The sequence below is a fragment of the Artibeus jamaicensis genome, unplaced genomic scaffold (genome assembly GCF_021234435.1).
Source record: "Artibeus jamaicensis isolate MK-2021 breed Jamaican fruit bat unplaced genomic scaffold, CSHL_Jam_final scaffold_1019, whole genome shotgun sequence".
Taxonomy (NCBI): domain Eukaryota; kingdom Metazoa; phylum Chordata; class Mammalia; order Chiroptera; family Phyllostomidae; genus Artibeus; species Artibeus jamaicensis.
In genome coordinates, this window is record NW_026522025.1 from 15657288 (window position 1) to 15680840 (window position 23553).

The 23553-nt window shown below is 36.6% G+C and overlaps 1 protein-coding gene across 1 annotated transcript in view; it reads right to left on the minus strand.

The window, feature by feature from the left end:
- Positions 1-23553, minus strand: part of CUNH1orf141 (chromosome unknown C1orf141 homolog) — a 200771-nt gene that overhangs the window by 12649 nt on the left and 164569 nt on the right. Inside the window, exons 16-17 of the mRNA XM_053655383.1 lie at positions 14434-14575; positions 11049-11124 (exon numbers count right to left, since the gene is read on the minus strand). Of these exons, the coding sequence (XP_053511358.1) occupies positions 11049-11124; positions 14434-14575 (218 nt within the window). The remainder of the gene's footprint in view (positions 1-11048; positions 11125-14433; positions 14576-23553) is intronic.

The following is a 23553-nucleotide window of genomic DNA, read 5'->3' on the forward strand; positions in this document are numbered from 1 at the left end:
CCATGTCCAAGTATGGGATATCCACCAAGTGGAATGTTTGAGTCTGCAGGACACACAGATTTACAGTATTTATTGCTGCTCTCTCTGACTTGGGGCAAACATGGAAAAAAATAAAATCCCTAGGATTAGAGTCTTCTATTTTTTAAAGATTTTATTCATTTATTCTTAGAGAGAGGAAGGGAAGGAGAAAGACAGGGAGAGAAACATCAATGTGTAGTTGCCTCTCTCATGCCCCCAACTCCCTGCAGCCCAGGCATGTGCCCTGACTGGGAATCGAACCAGCAACCCTTTGGTTTACAGGCCCACACTCAATCCACTGAGCTACACCAGCCAGAGCAGTAGTAGAGTCTAAATTCATTAGTCTTACCCAGTCAAGAAACTTGGGCTAATTGTTATCACCTTTAATAAGGATTCTCACTCCTCAGTGGTGAAAAGTGAGTAATGGGTGGGGCATGAGACCACGAGTATTACCACAGGGAAATCTTGTCTCCATGGGGAAAGGAGAGGAGTGAGGAAATGTGTCTTCCCTAAGTTTCCTTAGCTTTTGAACTTAATCATCAGTTTCCGGTCAATCAGGGGTGTATCTAGCACCCTCCTGAGAGGAGACTGGCAGCTAGCAGGGAAGTCCTGCTTATGAGATTGCTCCAACACTGTGCCCTTTGGGATTTTCTCAGACACGTTGTTCAATAGGGTTAATTTTGCATCCACAATACATTAATCATTATATTAACTAACTCCAAGACTATGATATGTCAAGATAAAATTTTCATTTCCTATTTTATTTCCCATCTTAAATTATGGCCAGACCATTGCCCAGTATGATTCATCAGAGATTCTGTCATGAGATTAACATACTCCATCCAATAAAAAAATGCTAACAACACAGAAATGCCCAGTTTTGAATAAAACACCCTGCCACAATGAAATTCCTTGTGGGAAATTAAATTCAAAGGTTAAAGTCCCCAAAAGAGTGTTTTAATCTGCCCTTCTAGAAATAATTCCATTGTCTTAGTGATTTACAAAATTATTTTTTGATTATATTACATGACGGCTATGAATTGGCTGAGGCTCATTTGGGTTTTGGCAGGACTCAGCTGGCCTTGGTTCCAAATGTCTTATACTGGCACTGAGGCTCAAGGAATGACCATTAACTGAGACATGATATTTTTATGGTGGAGGACAGGAGCAAGAGGAGCGAAACTAAATCATGAAGTCATGTCTGCTCACATTCTATTGGTTAAATTAAGTCACATATCCCTGACTAGTGTGGCTCAGCAGATAGAGCACAGGCCTGCACACCAAAAGCCCGCTGGTTCGATTCCTGATCAGGGCACATGCCTGTGTCACATGCCAGGTCACCAACTGGTGGCCTGTGAGAGGCAGCCCACTGTGTATTTTATGCGCTGGTGTCTCTCTCTCTCTCTCTCTTTCTCTCTCTCTCTCTCTCTCTCTCCCTCCTTTTCCCTCTAAATAAATAAATAAAATCTTTAAAAAAATAAAAAATGAAATAAGTCACATGGCCAAGCCTAAGTCAGTGGAGTAGGGAAATAACACTTCAGCTATGCACAAGCATGGCAAAAGCAGGGAGGAGAAGAGTAATTGTGAAAAACTGGAAATATTATAAACAAGTGTTTAACATTATTGCCCTTATGAAATAAAGTCTTGAAACTTCACTTCTACCCCATTTTCTTACTTTCTCTCTTGCTACTTCTGTCTTACTTCTGCATTCTTCTTTTTAAGGGATTATGTGATTACAATGGACACATCAATAATTCAGAATTATTCCCATATTTTAAAGTCAGATGGTTAGTAACTCTATGTCCAGCTGCTAAAAGTCCTTTCCAGGGAGTATCTAAAGTAGTGTTTGAGTAACAAGGGATGGGATCTTGGGGAGACATCTTTGCAATTCTGCCTACCACACTGGCTTCAATAATAAAGAAAAATTACCCGAGAACTCATCTAGACATGGTCCATGTCACCATCTTCTAAGAAATAGACCTATTGAAAATGTCCATTCTTAGGGAACAATTTCATTCATTTTCTTTTTGATAGGAAACCATGAACTTCTTTTCTAAATTTTCAAATTTGTTGGCATAAATTTGCATGCAATATATCTTATGATTTTGTTACTCTCCTACATTTAGGGCTATTTATTTTCTCTTTTCATAATCTTATACTGTTTTTTTCTTTGCTCTTCTTCCTTAAATCATGCATCAGAAAGATTTATCCATTTTAGTGTATTTTAAAATAACAAATACACAATACATTTTGTTTTATTTATGACTTTATACTATATTCTTATTTCTACTTAAGTATTTTAATGTTTATCTGAATTAAATTCCTGTTCATAATTTCTTTTGATTTATTTTATGCCTTTTATCTTTTTGCAAGATGAGAACCTCAGGATCCTTTTCACTAAGTAAAAGAAGGAGGAGAAAGGAAAATGGAAGGAATACATTTGCTTTTGAACTAGCTTTAACTGTGTGCCATAAGACTTGGAATGAAGTGATTTCCTTTTCATTATTTTCTACTTTATAATTTGAGTTTTCTTCTTCATCCTTTTATTTTTAAATAGTAAATATATTTGGATTTTGCTGTGTTTTTATTCTTATTTTTATTGGAGCACTTAAGAAGAAGTCTCTACATTTGTTTGTCAAAAGGTTAAGTGCTTTTGTGTAGCTTAGAACACAATCAATTTCCTATGGACAAACTTCAAAATATATTATTTCTGTTTCAAAGAAAGTCTATATCCACTACATCAATGTTGTTCATTACATTATATAATTATTCTGTGTCTATACTTTTGTTTTCTTTTACCTGTTTAACTATGAAAGATGAATTGAGGTCTCTCATTATAATTTACTTTTATTTTATTATTCTGGGTTTCCAAGAGTCTACTGTATATGATTAGATACTTTGGTACCTACAAACTATACCAAAGATGTTGTTGTATCTTTTTCATAAATTGTTATTTTATTACCTCATAAGGCATAAGTAATTCTTTGTTCCACTTATTGTTCTTAACCTTATACTTTAGCTTATCTGATATTAATAATGCCACTCCAATTTCTTTGGTTTTATTAGTCTGGTATCTCCTTCCCCATTCCTTTATTTTCAAGCTTTCTTTATTGCTTTAACTATATTTCTTACAAACAATATATAGTTAAGTGTTATTTTTAACTAAATCTGAGTGTCTCTGTCTCTTAATGCAAAAATCCAGTTCAAATATAGTATAATGACATATACTTAAGTATTTTTATGATTTTGTTTGTCATTTTTACTTCCTTTATTAATCCCATTTCCTTTTAATCTGAAATTTCTATTGTTTTCTATTCAATTAATAGTTAACTCTTCTATCAACTAAGGTTATGCTTGAGAGTAATAACAAATATGATAAGACAGTTGTCTTATAGAAAATAGCGCAGCTTGTATATGTGTGTGGGAGGGGTAGGAGGGGGTGGAGCTGCACTTGAATCCCCTTCAGTGCTTTTACTGTTTTTCTCATGAAGCTGTCCCTTGTCTTTGTCTTCTCTAGCAGCTCTATGTGCTCTGTTTGTTTTTATAGCTGGTTACTAAATGTACTAGACTTGTCAGGGTGAGCAAATAGGAAAAAACGTTCATTTTTTTCAAAAAAATTTTCTCACTGTTGGTCCTACAAAGTTACTATGCTTACTTATTCTTCCCCATCATTTGGTGAAATCTCTGGTAATCCTCATAATTCTTCCCTTTTCCTTGTTATGTTCTGCCTCACTGGCCACTGTCAACTGCTGGGCCCCTGTAGACAGAGTTCTATTTTTCTTCGTTGGCTCAGGAAGCTCAGGTCTATTTACTGCAGAATCTAGTGACTACACTCTTATAAGCGGTGAAAAGTAAAGTCTTGCCCATTATGAACTAGGGCTACAGGAGCAAGTAAACCACAATCCCCTGGCAAGACACCTGAAGGAAAATTCATGGATCTCTGACTTCCCAGTTTTCTCACAGGTTGAGTGGTTATTTCTTGGCCTCCTGGGGGACCAGAGAGACCAGGAACAGTTATAAAGGGGCAAAGACAACCTCTACCTGGGGTAATCCACAGATCCCAACTGGCCAGCTAGTCCCAGCACACAATATAACCTCCATCATTGCCTTGTGACTCAGACACTGGTCTCTACGGCCACACTCAGATTTCAGTGTCAGAATGGAAACCATGTCTAACCTTGCACCCCACTGCCTGAAGATCCCAGCAGCTGTTTGGTTTAGGAGATGATGGGTTTAAGCTGAGAGTAGAAGAGAAAGGTGCTGAATTTAGGTTGCCATCTTCCCAGAATCCACTGCCTCCAGCTAGCCAGCTGTTTTAATGGAAAATCCTCAACAAAATGGAATTTTTAAGTTGATTGAGTACCTTCCTAAAGGATAAAGCTCATAAGCTCAAGCAGGAACCTCCAAAAATAGCTAACACAAAAATCTTCATTTTTTTATTTAAAAAAATATATATTTTATTAATTATGCCATTACAGTTTATTTATTTCCCCCTTCATTCTCCTCCACCCTGCACACCCCCTCCCCCACCATTTCCCCCCTTTAGTTTATGACCACATGTCTCAAGTTCTTTAGATTCTATATTTCCCATACTATTCTTGCCCCCCATCTATTTTCTACCTACCATCTATGCTACTTATTTTCTGTACCTTCTCCCCCTTTCTCCTTCTCCTTCTCCCCTGTTGCTAACCCTCCATGTGATCTTCATTTCTATGTTTCTGCTCTTGATCTAGCTGTCCTCTTAGTTTGCTTTTGTTTTAGGTGTGGTTCTTAGTAACTGTGAGTTTGCTGTCCTTTCACTGTTCATCTTTTTTATCTTCTTTTTCTTAGGTAAGTCCCTTTCACATTTCATATAAAAAGGGCTTTAAACATTCATTTTTTATTTTGAATCTACTTTAGGCTAAAGTCTAAATACTGTGGTTAGATTTAACATGTAATTTAGAAAAGATTGAGCCCTGGCTGGTGTATCTCAATGGATTGAGCACAGGCCTGCGAACCAGACCATCGCGATTTGATTCCCAGTCAGGGCACATGCCTGGGTTTCGGGCCAGTTCCCAGCAGGGGACACAGGAGAGGCAACCATACACTGATATTTCTCTCCCTCTCTCCTTTTCTTCCCCTCTAAAGATAAATAATAAAGTCTTAAAAAAAAGATTGAATTAAGAGATTTCGAGGAACATCTTTTAAGATGTTATACTTACACTTGGAGCAAAGGAAAGGGTGAGAATAAGAAAGAAATCTTTAATGACTGCTTACCATACTCAAGGTACTTCATATTATTCTTTTAATACTGAAAATAGTAATACTGTAATAGGTCATGCTGTCTCCATCTTAAAGAAGAGATACAGTGAAGTGAGGCTCTGATGGTTTACATTATTTGCCCAAGTGCATTCACTTCACATCCGCCCAAATCCAAGACCCACAGTTGTTTATCTTATACTGAATACCAGAAAAAAGTAGAAAAGATCATCATTACTGTGCTATCACTGGGTGTGTTTTCTATTTGTTTTTATTTTTGTCAGTGATTAAAAAGAGTTTGTCTTTTATCTTCTCAGCCAGCAGGGTAGTTAGGGAAACAGTTTTGCCCTGCAGTGACCCTGGGAGGAGGGAAAACTTGGGTGGGGTGGGATAGAGGGGGAATAGAAGACAGCAAGTAAAGAGAACAAGAGGGTCAATCCCTGTCTGTTGGACAAAGAGGAAGATGACTTCCTGACTTTGAGATGCTGCTGCTGCTTCTCCCCAGCCAGAACCAGAAGAAGTGTAAAAAGCCTGTATGTCCTCCCCTACCTCCAACATTCCTGAGCCCAGCACCTTATCTTGAAGCCCTTTTCTCTTGCTCTTTGTTTACAGTTTCCAGTCACACTCCTCCTACCCGCTCCCATCTCCATTTTCTGTCCTTGACATCCTATTTGAGAGCCAAGCGTTGCCTCTGGCGAAAAGACACCCAAGAGCAACACTGACGACACACACAGGAGGAGACTGCTAGTCTGAACTGGAAACAGGGACTTGATAAGTTTATCTATTTATCCTCGAAAGTTTCAAAAGACCTCCAAAGCCTTCCCTAAATGAAGTGCTTCTAATTAAACCCACATCTCCTCAAGCACTACCAGTTAAGGTTTCTGTTTTTTAATCCTTTAACAAATGGATTACAACTAAACTTTTGAAATGCAACTTTAGTTTCTAAATTGACTTCTGCCTTTATACTATTTGGGTCAATGAGAAGTTAATGAGAAACTGTGAAATAGCAATGTAATAATAAACTTAAAATGTTCAATACTGTATTGAATTTGCTACCAAAATTATTTAGCTTATGAGAGGTTATTCTTTTAAATTATTTAACAGTTCAGAAAAAAGTCAAAGTTATACCTGAAAAAAGGCATGTTATAGTAACAAAATGCTAACATTTACTAACAAAAAACTATTTGAAATTTTACAAAGCCCTTTTAATTACATGAAATGCTAATGTAAAATACTGTTTTTCAATGATTATCCAAAATGCTGACACACGATGATCATCCAAAATGATTAATTCCTCATGCATCAGGTTAGTGGCACATTTGCTTTTTTAATATTCAATTATAGAGTAAGGTTATGGACATTTTGGCTTCTAATAGCCAATTTCCAGAATCAGTTTATAATGTTCTTGGTCTGAATCACTGTTAAACTGTAGGAATGCTGGTAGTTGAGGACTCCAACTGAGATCACAGAAATTCATGAATTACTTCCTCTTGTTGATAAGTATTTCTTTTGTCCTCTTATTTTGTAAAAACATTGGTTATTCCTAGACTGCTGTTGATTTGTAAATCCAATTTCTGTGCTTTGCTTTTTTATACCATCCATCAGAACAGTACTATTCAAATAAGAATTTCTTTGATGATCTTGAAACGTTTTGATTCTTGTTACCCAAGTATTGCTGTAAACAATATTTTATGAGACATTTAATTTTCACTCGAAAATTTTAACAAATCATCCAGTGGAGTGACATTATGTGATGTATGGACTTTGAGTACATTTTTAAAAGGCTTTGAACAATATTTGACAGGTGAGGCACTGGATTTGCTCATTGGCATTACTGTAGACAACAGTCTTTCAAACTGGCCAGTCTTAGCACTCATTTCTTGAGTAACAGTTTTACCAAGGACACCTACAAATTTTTTTGTTAGGCTAGAAAAAGGCTCTGAGAAATTTTGGAGTTTATTCCAAGATGCTCTTTTAAATGTCTGCATAGTATTCTTCTTCTTTAATTTATCCTCTACAACTCTATGGCTCACTTCAAAAGTTATTGCTTGAATGCCTTTCTTCCATGTTCTAGGCCTAGTGCTTTTAGGTTTAGAAGAAGTAATACACTTATCATTAATTAAAGATCTGAGAAGTTTACAATTTTTTTCCAAAACAAAATTTGCTTTTTTATGCGGGCAAATGTTTCTATTTTCCACAGGATGGGGAGGAGGTCTATTTCTTGTCAAAAGTAACATTTGTACATATTCAGTCTCATGGAAAATTATGGGATTTGTATCATTTTGTTCCTGCAGATTAAAGAAAAGAGTACTTGGTCATCAGTCTATGGAGGCAAGAAGGCTACATGTATTTTTATACATAAAATAAAATGTTCTGAAAATGACTACATAGAAATTTTAATATGAACAATAGTGGTAGTCAAAAACCCAAAATAGACCAAAAACCACATACAACAAAACCCCGCATACACCAAAAACCCAAGTACTTGTATGTGACATACTACCTTCTCTTCTTAATATGCTATTGAGATGTTAGAGTTAAAACCTGAACTTTTGGCCTCCTAAAATCCTTTTTGAAATAAAGTGGGATATTGGTAGAATGAAACATTTTTCAGACATTTCTTAGTTTCCATGTATAGAAATAAGAAGCATATCAGAAAATGGATTGAGTCAAAAGTCTTAACAGACATAGATGATTACAAGCCCAAATTATAAAGTCTGAATATCCTAATAAATAACTCAGAAAATCTAAAATTACCTTTATAATGATTATATCTGTTACCATGTCCCAACACAGCTCAAAAAAAGTGCTAAATATATATATTTGCAGAATAAAGTAACTAAAGTCATAGATTGATTTTAAAATAGATTATTTTCATTTTATTAAATAAAATAGGTTTATTTTTAATTGATAAAAATAAGTTATTTTTATCAATTAATAATAATAATTTTATGTATTATTTATTATTATTTGTAGCAAAATCTGTATGTATGAGCTAGTCAGTAAACTCTTCCACAAATTTCCATTCTAGGTCAGAAAAACTAACTCCAAAGAAACTGTTAAATATGAAGGTTACCAGCATTTATTTTGTAAACTTTGACTCAATGCTTGCTACTTTACCTTTAGAAATATGATTAAAATTATAAGAAACTAGGATATATCTAATTTTATATTAGTGTACTTATTTTGAAGGAGATATTAATGCCTATGCTTTCTCCAAAAATGACAGAAGATTTAGTTTTGCAATCCACTGGTAATGCCAATGTTATCCACTCAGCCACCATAGTGGAGATCTGTCATATCTTTGGTCTGTCCAATACCTTAGGAAATTTTGTCACCTTCCAAATCTATGTAACCTTAGGGAGAAGCAGAAACTAGCTTTAGCAGCCTCCCTCGCAGTTAGGGCACAGACATGTGGCCTGGGATCTGCCTATAAACTATATCTAAGATAGTGAAACAATGAGCACTGTGAAAACTCTTCCACTGAGGATGGTGGTAGATATATCTAGCTTTGAAGGGCCGCAGTGGTGAAGGCCTTAGAAATAGTGTCTTCTGCCGGCAATTAGAGTTATTTACTGTTATCTGTGATCAGCAGCATGGGCCCCAGGAGAGCACCCTGAGGCTGTAACTTGGTGACTCCTGACTGAATAGCTTTCAAGCCAGATTGTCTTTCCAGCCTTCCTAGAGGCTCTGTGAGCTACCAAATTGCCTTTAATAAATGTATTTTCTGGTTGAAATAGCTCAAGTAGATTGATAGAAAATTGATATATGAGTCTTTTTTTTTTTAATTCTCACCCGTGGACTTATTTTCTTTGCTTTTAGAGAGAGAGAGAGAGAAAAACATTGATGTGAGTGGGAAACATCGACTGGTTGCCTTCCAGACACGTGCAGACTAGTTACGTGCCCTGACTGAGAATTGAACCCAGAACCTTTCAGCTATGGGATGACAATACAACAAACTGACCCACTGGCTAGGGCATGATTCATTTTTTAAAGTACCATTTAAATTTTATATTTCTCCACAGTCAAGAAACTTTGATAAAGCATTCTTCATGAAGAAAACATAAAGTGTTCAGCTGGTGCAAAGGAATCCCCAGTTTGGGGGTAGGGATTCTACAAAGAGCATTAAAACTTTACTCATGTAAAACCAAAAGAAGGATTATCAAAGATTCTGGTCACTAGAATATGATATTCCCAGAAGGAGTGCAGATGCACATATTTACTGAACAGTAGTAGATGTTTTTATTACCATGGGAGGAGTTACTGTTTTTGCTGGACTAATGTTGATTATCTTGGCATTTGGCTTTTTCAGTTCATCCTCAGTGCATAAGGGGAGCAAACTTTTCTCTCCTACTGAATGATACTCACTTAACTGATCATTTCTGATAGATTTATTTTCTTTTATATGAAAATCATTCACTGGTGGAGGAGATTTTTTCCTGAAAATGAACACAGGTTCAGCATAATTGTCCGTAGGCCTTATTTCAACTTGTCAGTGTTTGTCTGCTTCGCCCATCCCTCAACATTGCTGCCAACACCTCCCCCAAACTCTCTGCTATAAACTTTCAACTTGGAAAAAACATGCATTCCTGCCTGGCTTGGCAGGGGGCACAGCAAAAGTACTGGTGGAAGCAAGTAGGTGATCTGTGTGCCTCTTTGGCTTTTGAGTGGGAGAAGGAATATTGTGTAGGTTGAGGAGAACATCAAAGGTAGAGAGGTATTTCTACATTCTTTTGTTGAGATTCTGGGAGAAAAGTGGTTAGGCAGAGAGGATACTATTTTCATTTCATGCCTCCCTTGGTTCACATGTGACATGGTCACTGGGTTTAGGTTTGCCAAGGGGCTGGCATTGCCATGGTGGGGTGACCCATAGCAAAGACTTGGCATAAGTATTGGATAGTCTAGCAGGGGTGTCCAACCTTTTGGCATCTCTGGACCACACTTGAAGAAGAAGAGTTGTCTTGGGTCACACATTAAATACACAGACACTAATAAAAACTGGTGAGCAAAGAAAAGGCCTTAAGTAAATTTACAATGATATGTTGGGCCACATTCATAGCCATCCTGGGCTGCATGTGGCCTGTGGGCTGTAGGTTGGACACCCCTGGAAAGGCAGGCAGACAAAGAATGTGGCAGAGACTCAGAGAGTCCTACCATAGTAATGACAGTTAAGAGTGAACCTTATTTAAATTCAGAGGGAATAGACCATACGGACAGGAAGCACAAAGAGCAGCAGTCACAGAACATCTAGGAAGGAGACCAGCAGTACAAGGATATTAACAAAGGCCCTTCGTCAAGTGCCTTTCCTCAATGTCACAAAGTCCATCTCAGAAACAAAGAGAAGGACTGGGATAAACCTAAAAAGTCTCTGTATTATTGCGCCAAACAAATTTTAAAGCACGCTAGATTAATTGTTTATTACAGAGTTTGAGAATCTCATGAGGAAGGTGAACTTTTACAAAAATAAAAAGCTACATTTCTTACATCCATGTTGTAGTGTAATAAAATTTATGTTTCTACTAAATTTGTGTCTAAAAAACACTACGGTCTTCTCTCCATTCATTTTTTCCAAGTCTTTCTCTCTGTTTGACTGTAAACTTGCAGCAGACAGAATAAGTGTTCAAGGTCCAAATGTAATGCTGACTCACTGAACAGTGTTGGACTGTAGTATGGCCTGAATAGTAATAATCTGGAAATAAATTCATTGTGGACTAGAAAATAAAAGGCAGAACTCTTCTTATAAGAAACATGATTGAATAGAATAAAACGTTTAAAAATTAAAAATAAATTACCTTTCATTTACATAATCTTCTAAGTGACCAACCAAATCAAATAATTCCTTAGGGTTTTTTTCAGTTTGAGCTGAAACTATAAAAAAAAAGAGAGTTTTATAAAAGGAACACATATACTACGGCATTTAGAAAATATCTTGTATGAAATACCTTATAGTACAAAACAACATATACAAAACACCTGGTATATTGCCTGATCTTTAGCAGCTCCTCAGTAGAAGCTTCTTAAGTGAACAAGATAGAACTGGAAAAGATTATCTTGGATCTAATCATACAATCAAGGATCTAATGTTTAGCTAAAACAGATAAACATAAAATTGGTCCTGAAGACTTTTGTGGAAGAAAGGTATTGCCTAATTTACAAATATCTCCAATATGTAAAGTCTTATTAGCCAGCAGGAAGCCTCAGATGGTTAAACACTGTTGGTATGGAGGGAAGTTAGCAAATGGCAACCGGATCTGGCCAACTGGCAGAAAGAAAGTATCCAAAGTTGAACTCTTCCAGGTATGCTTGGTAGCCATCCAGCATTTCTCTATCTTCTTAAAAGTGTCCCCAGACATGCATGCTATTAGCAAAAAATTCAGCTTTTTTTCTTGTCCTCAAGTAGTTTGTATTCTAGTGCAGTGTTCCCCAACCTTTTTCACATCATGGCAAACATTCTTAATTAGTATCCTTTGAATAGTACACCACTGTAAACATGTGAGAGCACCATCGCCAGGCTACCTTAGGGTCAACCCAGCAGTATTGAAAGTTAAAGGATCAATATTTCAGCACACCTATAGTATACCTATAACCCTCTGAGCACAACAGGTTACCATAATATATTGGTTGGGAAGCTCTGTTGTAGAGGGAGGAAACAGTCAATAAATAAGTAAATTGATCAAAACAAATAAAATAATTTCAACTACTTGTACATATTATGAAAAAATATAAACATGGTACTTCCCCTAGGGAGGCTATAGATGACCTCTCTCAAGAATCTGAGGAAGAGATGGAGGCAGCCAGGTTAAGGGCTGAGGAACAGCCTACTAGGCAGAGGAAAGAGCAAGTGAAAAGTGTGAAAGCAGCTTGGAATCTGAAGGAACTGAAAGGCCAGAGTCGCTGGAGTATAGTGAATGAGGGGGAGGGTGAACTAAGATGAGATGAGACAGGTACCAGGGGCCAATCACATAGGACCACATAAGCCATAGTGAAGAGTTGAGACATTATTCTGGTTAAAATGTTGATCATATGAAGAGGTGGGTTTTTTTTAAGATCTTATTTATTTATTTTTAGAGAGAAGAGAAGGGAGGGAGAAAAAGAGGGAGAGAAACATCAATGTGCAGGCTGCCTCTTGCACACCCCCAACTGGGGATCCAACCTGCAACCCAGGTATGTGCCCTGACTGGGAATTGAACTGGTGATCCTTTGGTTCTTAGGCCAGTGCTCAATCCACTGAGCTACACCAGCCAGGGCTGAAGAGTTTTAAATGGAATAATAAAGTAGTTTGGTTTGTTCTTTAGAAAGATTCCTCTGTATGCTCAGAGATGGATAGTGTATGGTGGTAAAGAGGAATGTGGATGGCAAGAGCAGCAATGGCGTAACCAGTTAGAAGGCTGTTGTGGTGTTTCAGAGAATACATATTGGTGAATTAGACAAGGACTGTAGCAGAGGAGATGGTGGGCTTCAGGTTATAATTTGGAGGTAGAGCCAGCTGTACTGACTGGTAGATTGAATATGGAGTATAAGTGGAAAAAGGAAATCAAAAATGGCTTTTAGGTTTTTGGCCTCAGTAATTGTGTAGATGTCATTTAGACAAATGGGGAAGGCAAGTGGGAGAAGGATGGGTCCACTGCTTGATACAAAGGACTGGGTTGCAATAACCTGGCTTGTGAAAAGAAACAAAAAATCAATCCTTGCCACTGCCAACGGGGTATATAGGAACTAAGTCAAGCCAAGATGGAATGCTGAACCAACTTCTGGAATCTTCTTTCAAATTACTTTATATGGTAATATATAACAGATATTCTCTGAGTTTGGGACAAAATATTCTAATTTTAATTTAATTTAATACATTTTTCTTCTTTTTTTACTTACGTTGCCTCTTCTGTAGAGAGACTCAAGAAATTTTATACAAGGATTGTTGCTTTGCTAAAAGAGTAGACCAGCCTGTCACTGTTATCAGGGAACACTTTGGAGAAGATGTGACCCTTAAGTGGAATCTTAAAGAATAATGTGTTAAAGAGAGGATTGCCTATTTAATATTTTCCCTTTTCTTTGCTAACCGAACTCTGCTTTCATCTTCCTCCAAGAAACTATGGCCCTCAAACGAGTCAGGCTCTTTCCCAGCACAAGGGAGTGAACCTCGAACGACCTAAGCCTATGCTTTTCTAAATGTGAGCTACAACTCATCAGTTTAGACACTATCAATTTAGCATCTCCTGACCAGCATTTAAAAAAAAATGTAACAGAGTGCATCACATGGATCTTTAGTAATAGCTGTACCAAAAACTAAATACTGCAATCAAGTTCAACTTACAGAGAGAAAGACAAATAATTAGGACCCCATGAATCTGAATTTTCTGCTCCACGTATATATTAGATTATAATATAAAAAGTAGTTCTTACTGTGGGTTGATTTGAAAGTTGGAAAAACTGCTCTAAGACAATGATGATTTATTGGTTTAGATATGGGTGCAGGAAGATATTCCAGCCGGGGAGACACAAAGAGAATTCTGCTAGAGGGCTTTGGAGAACATTATCCTCATTTTTACAAAGTGACTAGAGAGCTTTTTTCTTACAGTGGATATTGTTACCCATAAAAGTTATCTGAACTAGTAGTCACTGTATTGTACAGCAAGGCTGGGAGGACAAGCTGTCTGGTAAGACAGCTGAGGAAAGATGGAGGAAGTAGATATTTGATGCATCAGTAAACCTCTGAAATAATCAGTCCTGAGATTGCTTTACTGAGGGACTTATTATTTGAGATTACAAATATCTTATTATTTAGGCCACATGTAATCAGATTTTCTTTTTTAAGTGCTGGTAAAATTGTCCCAGTTACTAAAGATGAATAGGAATCTATCAGATGGAGAAATATGTTCTGAGCACAAAAAACAGAATGGATCAAATCATAAGAGTAGTTAGAACAGACTGTTCATTACGACTAGAATCAGTCTGGGCAAAGAGACAATAAAAGGCTTTGAACAGCTTATATTCCATACTAAGCAATATTACTTTGTCATTTTTCTAATAGAGAGTCTTCAGGTGTTATTAAGTAGTGAAATAGTATGGCAATATGACCGGATTCTGATAGCCTTGGTCAAAGATTTTCTTCATGCTATGTTTAAAAGTTAGATGCAGTTAATTTTCAGTTATTTTAATATAAACACACACTGTGTATACCTGTAAACAAAACAGCATCTTTCTCCTTCTTATAAGTGTTAGACTGAGTGCTGGGCACAGAAGGGGTTGTAGGGCCCTGTGTTCTTCTACATCCTTGTCTATGCTGTGAATGTAGATAACGTAAGGGCTTAGCATACTCTGCCTACACATCGGAAAAAAGAAAAAAGAAAAAGTTTTAAAAATAACTTCTTTTCATGTTAATCTTTTCATGTATATTCATCATTTATATTTGATTCACACTTGGAATGTCTAATTATGATAGCTTATAGCAGGCTAGTTCTTTCACTACTTTAAAATATAATGTTCATTTAATTATAAAAAATACCCTATTTTTTATAAGGTATTTATTTTTTGATTCCTATGAGGTGGGTATTATTACCATTTCATGGATAAGGAAACAAATCTACAGAAATTTAAACATTTGCCCATGCTTACACTTTTACTAATTTTTATTCTTTGTCTTTAAAGCCTAGCCTTTGTATCCATATAGATTTATTACTCCAAATTCAGGGAAAGTCTAAAGCTCAAAGACTGAGAAACAAATAGCCTTCTCAGTTTAAAAACAAGCTTTACTCTCTCATACACAGAGTTGGTGCAGCAGAATAGCCCTCAATAAAAGGGGAGAAACTGAAAAAAAATTATCTGGATTTTCCTAAGTTAGAATCTCACATTGGCTCCCTCTGTTTTGACTTAAATACACATATCTAGATATCAAAAATATACATATGCACATGTAAATATAAACAACATAACTTGTGAATCTTCATCAACAAACCAAACATTTGTTTAGCACTACATTTTTTTCACACTAGGTATGGAATATGTTTAGTTCTGGATAATATGAGATAAAAAATAAAGAATAAAAATCTAGTCCAGCCCTGGCTGGTGTAGCTCAGTGGATTGAGCACGGGCCTGCAAACCAGAGAATCACGGTTCGATTCCCAGTCAGGGCACATGCCTAGGTTGCAGGCCATTTCCCAGCAGGGGACACATGAGAGGCAACCATACATTAATATTTCTTTCCCTATCTCCTTCCCTTCTCCTCTAAAGATAAATAAATAAAATCTTAAAAAAAAATCTAGTTAAAAAAGAGCTCACATTCTCATTGGATAGATATGATTAGCATACATGAAACATTAGCAAATAATGTAATAAAGAAATATCACTAAGAACCAAGCTAATTAATAAATTAGAATGAATTTATAAAAGAGTAATATTAGCGAGGGCTGAAATAGACAGGAATGATTTCATCTATGAGGAAGAACTTAATGCTAGAATTTGAAAATGAGAGTATCTCAGAAGAAGCCTGAAGTATTCATAAGACAGCAAAAAAAATAAAAAAAACCCAGCATATTTAGAGCAGGAAACATTGATTGTTTATTGAGTATGAAAGAAAAGTTTGAATAGGTAAGAAGGAGAATTGTGAGATATACTATAGACGTCTTGAAAGTCAAACAGAGAAACTTTAACATAAAGAAAATTACTGAGCTAACATTAATTAATTAAAAAGTAAACAGCAACTTTTCAGTTTTTTATAATTTGGCATAATCTTGACACCAAAGTCTGAAAAGATGAGATACCAGAAGGTGATGAGTTTTCACAATTTCGAAATAAAACACTATACAAATAGAACAATTCATAATGGCCAAATCAAATTATTGGGAAATTAAAGGTTCTCAACAGTTATGTTATTATAATGTACCACCCAATAGATTAAAGGAGAAAAATAATGTAATTATTTTCATAGCTAAAATATTTAAAATACATTTTATAAATTCATCAACCCCAGTGATAAGAATCTACGTCATTTCCCTACAGCCTGAAGGACTTCCTTAAGTATATTATGTAACAGAGGTCTGCTAGCAATAAATTATCTCAGTCTTCTTTTACTGAATATGTCATAAGAATATTCTTAAAGGAAACTTTTGCTTGATACAAAATTCTGGCTGATAATTATTACTTTTTTTGCGCTTCTAGTATGTTCATGATGTTCCAATGTCTACTGGTATTTTATAATTCTGATCTCCATAGTTTCTAATAAAATGTCAGGAGTATTTTTAATTGTTTGCTATGCAATTTGTTTTCCTTGATACCAAGATATTCTTCTTATTTTTGGTTTTCAGCAGTTTGACTATATGCCAAAGTATGGTTCTCTTCATATTTATCCTGCTTAGTGTTCACTAAGCATCTGGAATTTATAAACTTACGTTTTTCCTCAAAGAAGGAAGTTTCTGACCCCTATTTCTACCTTATTCCACTTCTCCCCTCTTTTGGGGACTCTTATTCTACATTTGGCAGACCTTTCAGTATTATCCCACAGGTTTCTATATCCTTTTATACTAAAATTTTTCCTTTTTTAATATTGTATAATTTTTATTGATCTATCTTAAAGTTCCCTGACAGTACCTTTATTCTGTTTTAAGATCAACCAGTGAATTTTTTCATTTCAGGTATTATATACTTTTAGTTCTAGAATTTTTATATTTTAAAGTAGTTTCTATTTGTCTGATAAGATTTGCTCTTTTTTCATTCACTGTGAACATATTTTATTTTTTAATTAAACGTAGTTATAATAGCTACCTTATACTCTATTAATTCCAATACTTGGGTCTTTTCAAAGTTGTTCTCAATTGTCTTCTCTTTTGAGATTAGGTTTAATTTTTTTGTTCTTTATTAAGTTAGATTTATCCTGGACATTACCACTGTTATAATGTGGAGAGTCTGGAATTTATTATATTCCCACAAAGATAATTAATTAATTAATTATCTATTTATTGCCAATGAACTTGGTTGGACTCAAAATATAAACTCTTCTTTGAGCAACAGCTCAAATTTCAGTTTAGTTCTTTCACCCTTAGCTAGACTACTTGTAGTTTTCTCTAAACACTCGTTGCTCATGGGTAAGAGAGAAATTTGGACAGGGTTTATACATAGAAAATGGGACTTTAGAGGCTAGCCAAGATGGAGGCATAGGTGGAAATAATGTATATCCTCACACAACCAAAATTAAGGACAACAAAGATTTAGAAACAAAAACACAACCAAAACAGGCAGAAAATTGAACTGTACTCAAGTTCGACAACAACGAACCATTCATCCAGACCTACAAGAGGGGCAGAGTCAGCAGCAGGAAAAAGCAGTGGCTGCTGGATGACCCAGGTGCACAGGCGGTCATTGGCAGATTCCAGGCGTGGGGTGGCAATGGGCGGACCCAGTGAGGGCGCAAGGTGGCTGGCTGGCTGACCACGATTACACATTCACATGCAGATAAACCAGGTGAAAAAATGGACAGTGAGACAGACCATGCAATGCAGAGCCCCAGCGCTGGAAAATAAAGCCTAAAAGCATCGACTGAAAAAACTTTCCGGGGTTAAGGTGCTGGGAGAGGCTCTCAGCCTCACAGGAGAGTTTTTTGGAGATACCCACAGGGTCCTAGAATGTACACAAACCCACCTACCCAGGAACCAGCACCAGAAGGGCCCAATTTGCTTGTGGGAAGCAGCAGAGGGGACCGAAATCTGAGAGAGAGTGGAACAAATGCCATTGCTCCCTCTCTGACCCTGCCCCTAGTCACAACCCAGAGACTGGGTTGACCCACCCTGGTGAATACCTAAGCTTTCACCCCTCCTATGTAACAGGCACGAACAGACCAAAACATTATGGCTCAAGCAGAAGAACAACTCAAAACCCCAGAGCCAATACTTCTAAGCTACTGAGAGCCAACCTATCAGATGCACAGTTCAAAACACTGGTGATCAGGATGCTCACAGGACTGGTTGATTTTAGTCACAAATTAGATGAAAAAGTGAAGGCTACAATAAGAGAAATGAAGGAAAATGCACGAGAAAGCAATAGTGATGGAAAGAAAACTGAGACTAAAATCAAGGAAGTGGACCAGAAGGAAGAAAAAAACATCCAATCAGAAAAGAATAAAGAAACAAGAATTCAAAAAAAATGAGTAGAGGCTTAGGAACCTCCAGGACATCTTTAAAGGTTCCAACTTCCAAATTATATGGGTACCAGAAGGGGAAGAGGAAGAGCAACAAGTGGAAACCTTATTTGAACAAATAATAAAGGAGAACTTTCCCAATCTGGCAAAGGAAATAGACTTCCAGGAAGTCCAGGAAGCTCAGAGAGTCCCAAAGAAGGTGGACCCAAGGAAAAATACACCAAGGCACATCATCCAAGATTAAATTACCCAAGATTAAAATGAAGGAGAGAATTCTAGAAGCAGTAAGAGATAAGGGAACAGTCACCTACGAAGGAGTTCCCATTAGACTGTCAACTGATTTCTCAAAAGGGACCTTACAGGTAAGGAGGGGCTGGAAAGAAGTATTGCAAGTCATGAAATTCAAAGACCTACATCCAAGGTTGCTCTATCTAGCAAAGCTTTCATTTAAAATGGAAGGGCAGATAAAGTGCTTCTCAGATAAGGTCAAGTTCAAGGAGTTCATCATCACCAAGCCCTTATTATATGAAATGTTAAAGGGACTTATCTAAGAAAAAGAAGAGAAGTAAAAAGACAGCAAACTCCCAGTTATTAACAACCACACCTAAAACAAAAACAAACTAAGTGGACAATTAGATCAGGAGCAGAACCATAGAAATGGAGATCACATGGAGGGTCAGCAACAGGGGAGTGGGAGGAGGAAGGGTTGGGGGGGAAGGTACAGAGAATAAGTAGCATAGATGGTAGGTAGAAAATAGATGGGGGGGGAGGCAAGAATAGTATGGGAAATGTAGAAGCTAAAGAACTTGTGACACATGGACATGAACTAAAGGGGGGATGTGGGTGGAAGGGGGTGTGCAGGGTGGAGGGAAATGGAGGGGGGAAATGGGACAACTGTAATAGCATAATCAATAAAATATATTTTAAAAAAGAAAATGGGACTTTAATAGAAAGAGAACATGAAGGGGTATATATGTGTGAGAGAGAGAGAGGGAGAGAGGGGAAGAAAGACATGAGAGAGAAAACAGTCTGTGAGAGATTTCATACTTTTAAAAGACAGAAAATTAATTGAAGCTTTAAGCACAGTAGTGGACCAACTAAAAATATATCATGATATCTTTCCAACTTTCTGATGAAACTCCAAGCTTGGAATTGGCAGATACTGACTGTGGGAATGAGAACAAATATTAGGAAGAGATAGGTTAACTGTAAATCTGTCTATGGAATTTCTGAACCATTGCTGCTTTCTTCCATCTCCCAGTTACATTATTCCTCTGAAAGAATTATAGAAAATGACATTTAATTAATTCCAGGCTAAAATAAGTGCCCTTCTCTTAATAAAATTCCTGCTAGTGTGGGTTTGGCTTTTCAGAGTGAAACTCCTTTTATGTTAACATCTGGAAAGCTGACTACCAGGCAAACAGCTCTTTGCTTTCTTGCCCTAGAGTAAAGCTATCTGGTTGGGAACCCTGCCATATACACAAAGCAGCTCTCAATTGTGGAGAGAGACTTATTAGTAAAATGAAGAGCAGTTTCATAGGAAAATTAATTCATGTCTTCATTCTAAAGTGAACAAATGAAGATTTATCAGACATGGTAAAAAATCAGCCAGTCCAAAGGTACATGTCATGATAAACAAAAAGAACATGGATACCAGAAGAACAGGTAATTCAAGAAACAGAAGTTAACTTAAGAAAATAAATTCTACTTTCTGTGAAGATGGAGGCATATGCTTCACCTCCTCATGCAACCACAAAAAAAAATGCAACTAAATCTAAAAAGAAATAACATCCAGAAATGTCAGAAGATTGAACCGTATGGAAGTCTGACAACCAAGGAATCAAAGAAGCCACATTCATCCAGAGAAGAGGAGGGGTGGAGCCAAGGAAATGGGGCAAAGAGGCAAGGAGACACAGTGTGGTGTGGAGAGGCAGTAGTGGCGGCAGTGGTGGGACAGGCATGGGTGGTCCCACATTCACGTTCACTAGAAAAATGGAGAGGGATACCTTGTAAACCAGTGATCCCAGTGCCACGCCAACTACACAGGCTAGGGTTCCAGCACTGGGAAAATAAATCCCCATAACTTCCAGCTGTAAAAACCAGTAGGGATTGATGCAGCAGAAGAAACTTCTGGTTTCTCAGGAAACTCTACCTAAAGGGCATGCACTGTCAGAAAATGTATGCAAACCCACCCACTCTGGGATTCAACACCAGCTGGAAGGGCACCAGTCACATACAGGCAGTGGGTGAAGTAACTGGAAGCGGGGAGAGTGCTTGGCAAATCCCCAGAAGACAGGCAGCAGCACAGTCCCCTGTCCAAGCCTTTCTCCCACACAGAGTCACAAAGCAGTGAAGCAGGTTGCCCTACCCTGGCTATAACCAAAGGCTTCACCACACACAATTTACAGGTACCTTTCTCAGGGAGTCAAAGCAGCTTTACCTAAAACACAGAAAGAAACACAGGGAGGCTGCCAAATTGAGCAGACAAAGAAATATGGCTCAAATGAAAGAACCAAACAAAACTCCAGAAAAAGAACTGAACTAAATGGAAATAGCCAGCCTAACAGATGCAGAGATCAAAACACTGGTGATCAGGATGTTCAAAGAACTCATTGAATATGGCAACAACATAAAGGAAGAATTGAAGGTTATATCAAGTGAAATAATGAAAAATCTACCAGGAACCAACAGTGAAGGGAAGGAAGCCAGGATTCAAGTCAATAATTTGGAACATAAGAAAAAAATAAACATTCAACCAGAACAGAAAGAAGAAACAAGAATTCAAAAAAAACCAAGAAAAGTATAAAAGTTCTCTGGACATCTTCAAACTTACCAACATCTGAATTATAGGGATGCCAAAAGGGGGAGAAGAAGAACAAGAAGTTGGAAACTTATTTGAAAAAAATAATGAAGCAAAACTCCCCTAATTTGGTGAAGGAAATTAGACATATAATTCTAGGAAGCATAAAGAGTCCCAAACAAGATGGACACCGAGAGGAGCATAACAAGACACATCATAATTAAAATGCCAAAGGTTAAAGATCAAGAGAAGATCTTAAAAGCAGCAAGAGAAAAGCAGAGTTACCTACAAAAGAGTTCCCGTAAGTCTGTCAGCTGATTTCTCAAAAGAAAATTTGAAGGTTAGAAGGGACTGGCAAGAAGTATTCAAAGTGATGAAAGGCAAGAACCTACAACCTAGAATACTCTGTCCAGCAAAGCTAGCAATTAGAATGGAAAGACAGATAAAGTGCTTCCTAGATAAGGAAAAGCTAAAGGAGTCCATCATCAACAAGCCATTATTGTATGAAATGTTAAAGAGATTTATTTAAGAAAAAGAAGATCAAAACTATGAACATTAAAATGGCAACAAATTCACAACCATCAACAACTGAATCTAAAAAAACCCCAACAAACTAAGCAAACAATCAGAACAGTAGCAGAATCATAGATATGGAGATCATTTCTAGGATTATCAGCTAGGAGGGAGAAGGGGGAGAATGGAGGAAAAGGTGCAAGGATTGAAAAGCATAATTGGCTGGTACCAGACAGACAGGGGAATGTTAAGAATAGTATAGGAAATGGAGAAACCATAGAACTTCTTGGAGAGCCCATTGACATGAACTAAAGCTGGGGGAATGCTGGAGGGAAGGGGATATTAGGTAGGAGAGAAGGGGGGAAATTGGGACAACTGTAATAACATAGTAACTAAAATATACGTAAAAACAAAATAAATTCTAATATCATCAGAAAATTTTGTGAAAAAATGTAGCAGGATGCTATGAAAAGCAAAAAACTAACCAAGAATAATAAAAAATTAAACTATTATTAGTGAACAAAAATGCAGTAAAAAAATCAGAAGAAAAATTTAAGAAAATTTTCCATAATAAGGAGTAAAATTTTAAAAAGACAAAAATAGAGGACAGGTGTATAGAGAATCAGGGAAAATGGGAAAAAGTACCATGAAGACATGTTTTAGAACCAAAGAAAAATATTTCGTTTTAGGGTAGGGTCTAATGAGCAGTGAATGAAGTAAATTGAAGTAAAATTACCACTTTGTCATATTATCAAGACATTTCAAAACAAAACTGATAAAGAAACCAAAGAAAACAATAAGAGTACTTACAAAACACAGAGAACGTTTCAATAGCAACATTGAATGGTATAGGACAGCAAGGCAATGTTTTCAAAGTTTAGAGAAAAAATGATTTTGAACCTACAATTCTCCTCAGCCAAATTATCAAAATATGTAGGAAATAAATACACTCCTAGACATCCATATGCCATTTCTAGGGACATTTCTTGAAGATGTATTCTGGAAAATAAAGATGAAATACAAGAAGAAATAAGACAGGGGATACAAGAATCTAGAAACAAACCCAGGAGTGGATGACCCCATGACAACTGCCAAGAGGCTTAAAATTAATGGGTCAAATTTAAAGCAAGTAGTCACTGGACTTCCTGAACAATTTCAATAAGAAGACTGGGATGGATTCCACTTAAGCTACATGCTTCCTTTTTTGGTGGCTGCATATCTTAGAAGTAAAGGGCATGAGTCAGAATGCTGGGCTCTTCCTGGTTTTGTCATTTATAATTTGATCACAGTCAAGTTGCTAATCTTCTTTATGGCTCTTTTTTCTCATTTATAAAATAGGAATAATAATAGTTCTTACTTCACTGGGTTATTGAGGGTGTATATTTTATACATGTATGTATGTATAATGCATATAAAACACATATTTTTAGTATATATGTATGTATAAAACTATTTCTTTGAGCTACATAGATATAGCAATATGTGTATGTATTTCTTTGAACAGTGCTTGGCAAACTTAAGTACTATATAAGTGTTTGCTATTATTATCAGGCTACAGAAGAAAAAAAAGGAAATTAAATACTCCAGAAAATGGTACAAGACCCACAGGATCTAAATATGGGAGAAACGAATACATGGCATTATTTCTGAGTAACTGATGAAGAATAAGAAAAGAGAGCCTATTTTTATTTCTTACCTTGTATCCATTGAGATGCAACATAATCTTAACACATTACTTTGTTCTACAATGAATGGCTATTTACAATGTCATAATAGCATAAATGCTATTAATAGAATTTTGGAATTTTAGAATTAACTTACAGATAAAACATAAGGGCTTAATCAGAGTTGCAAACTG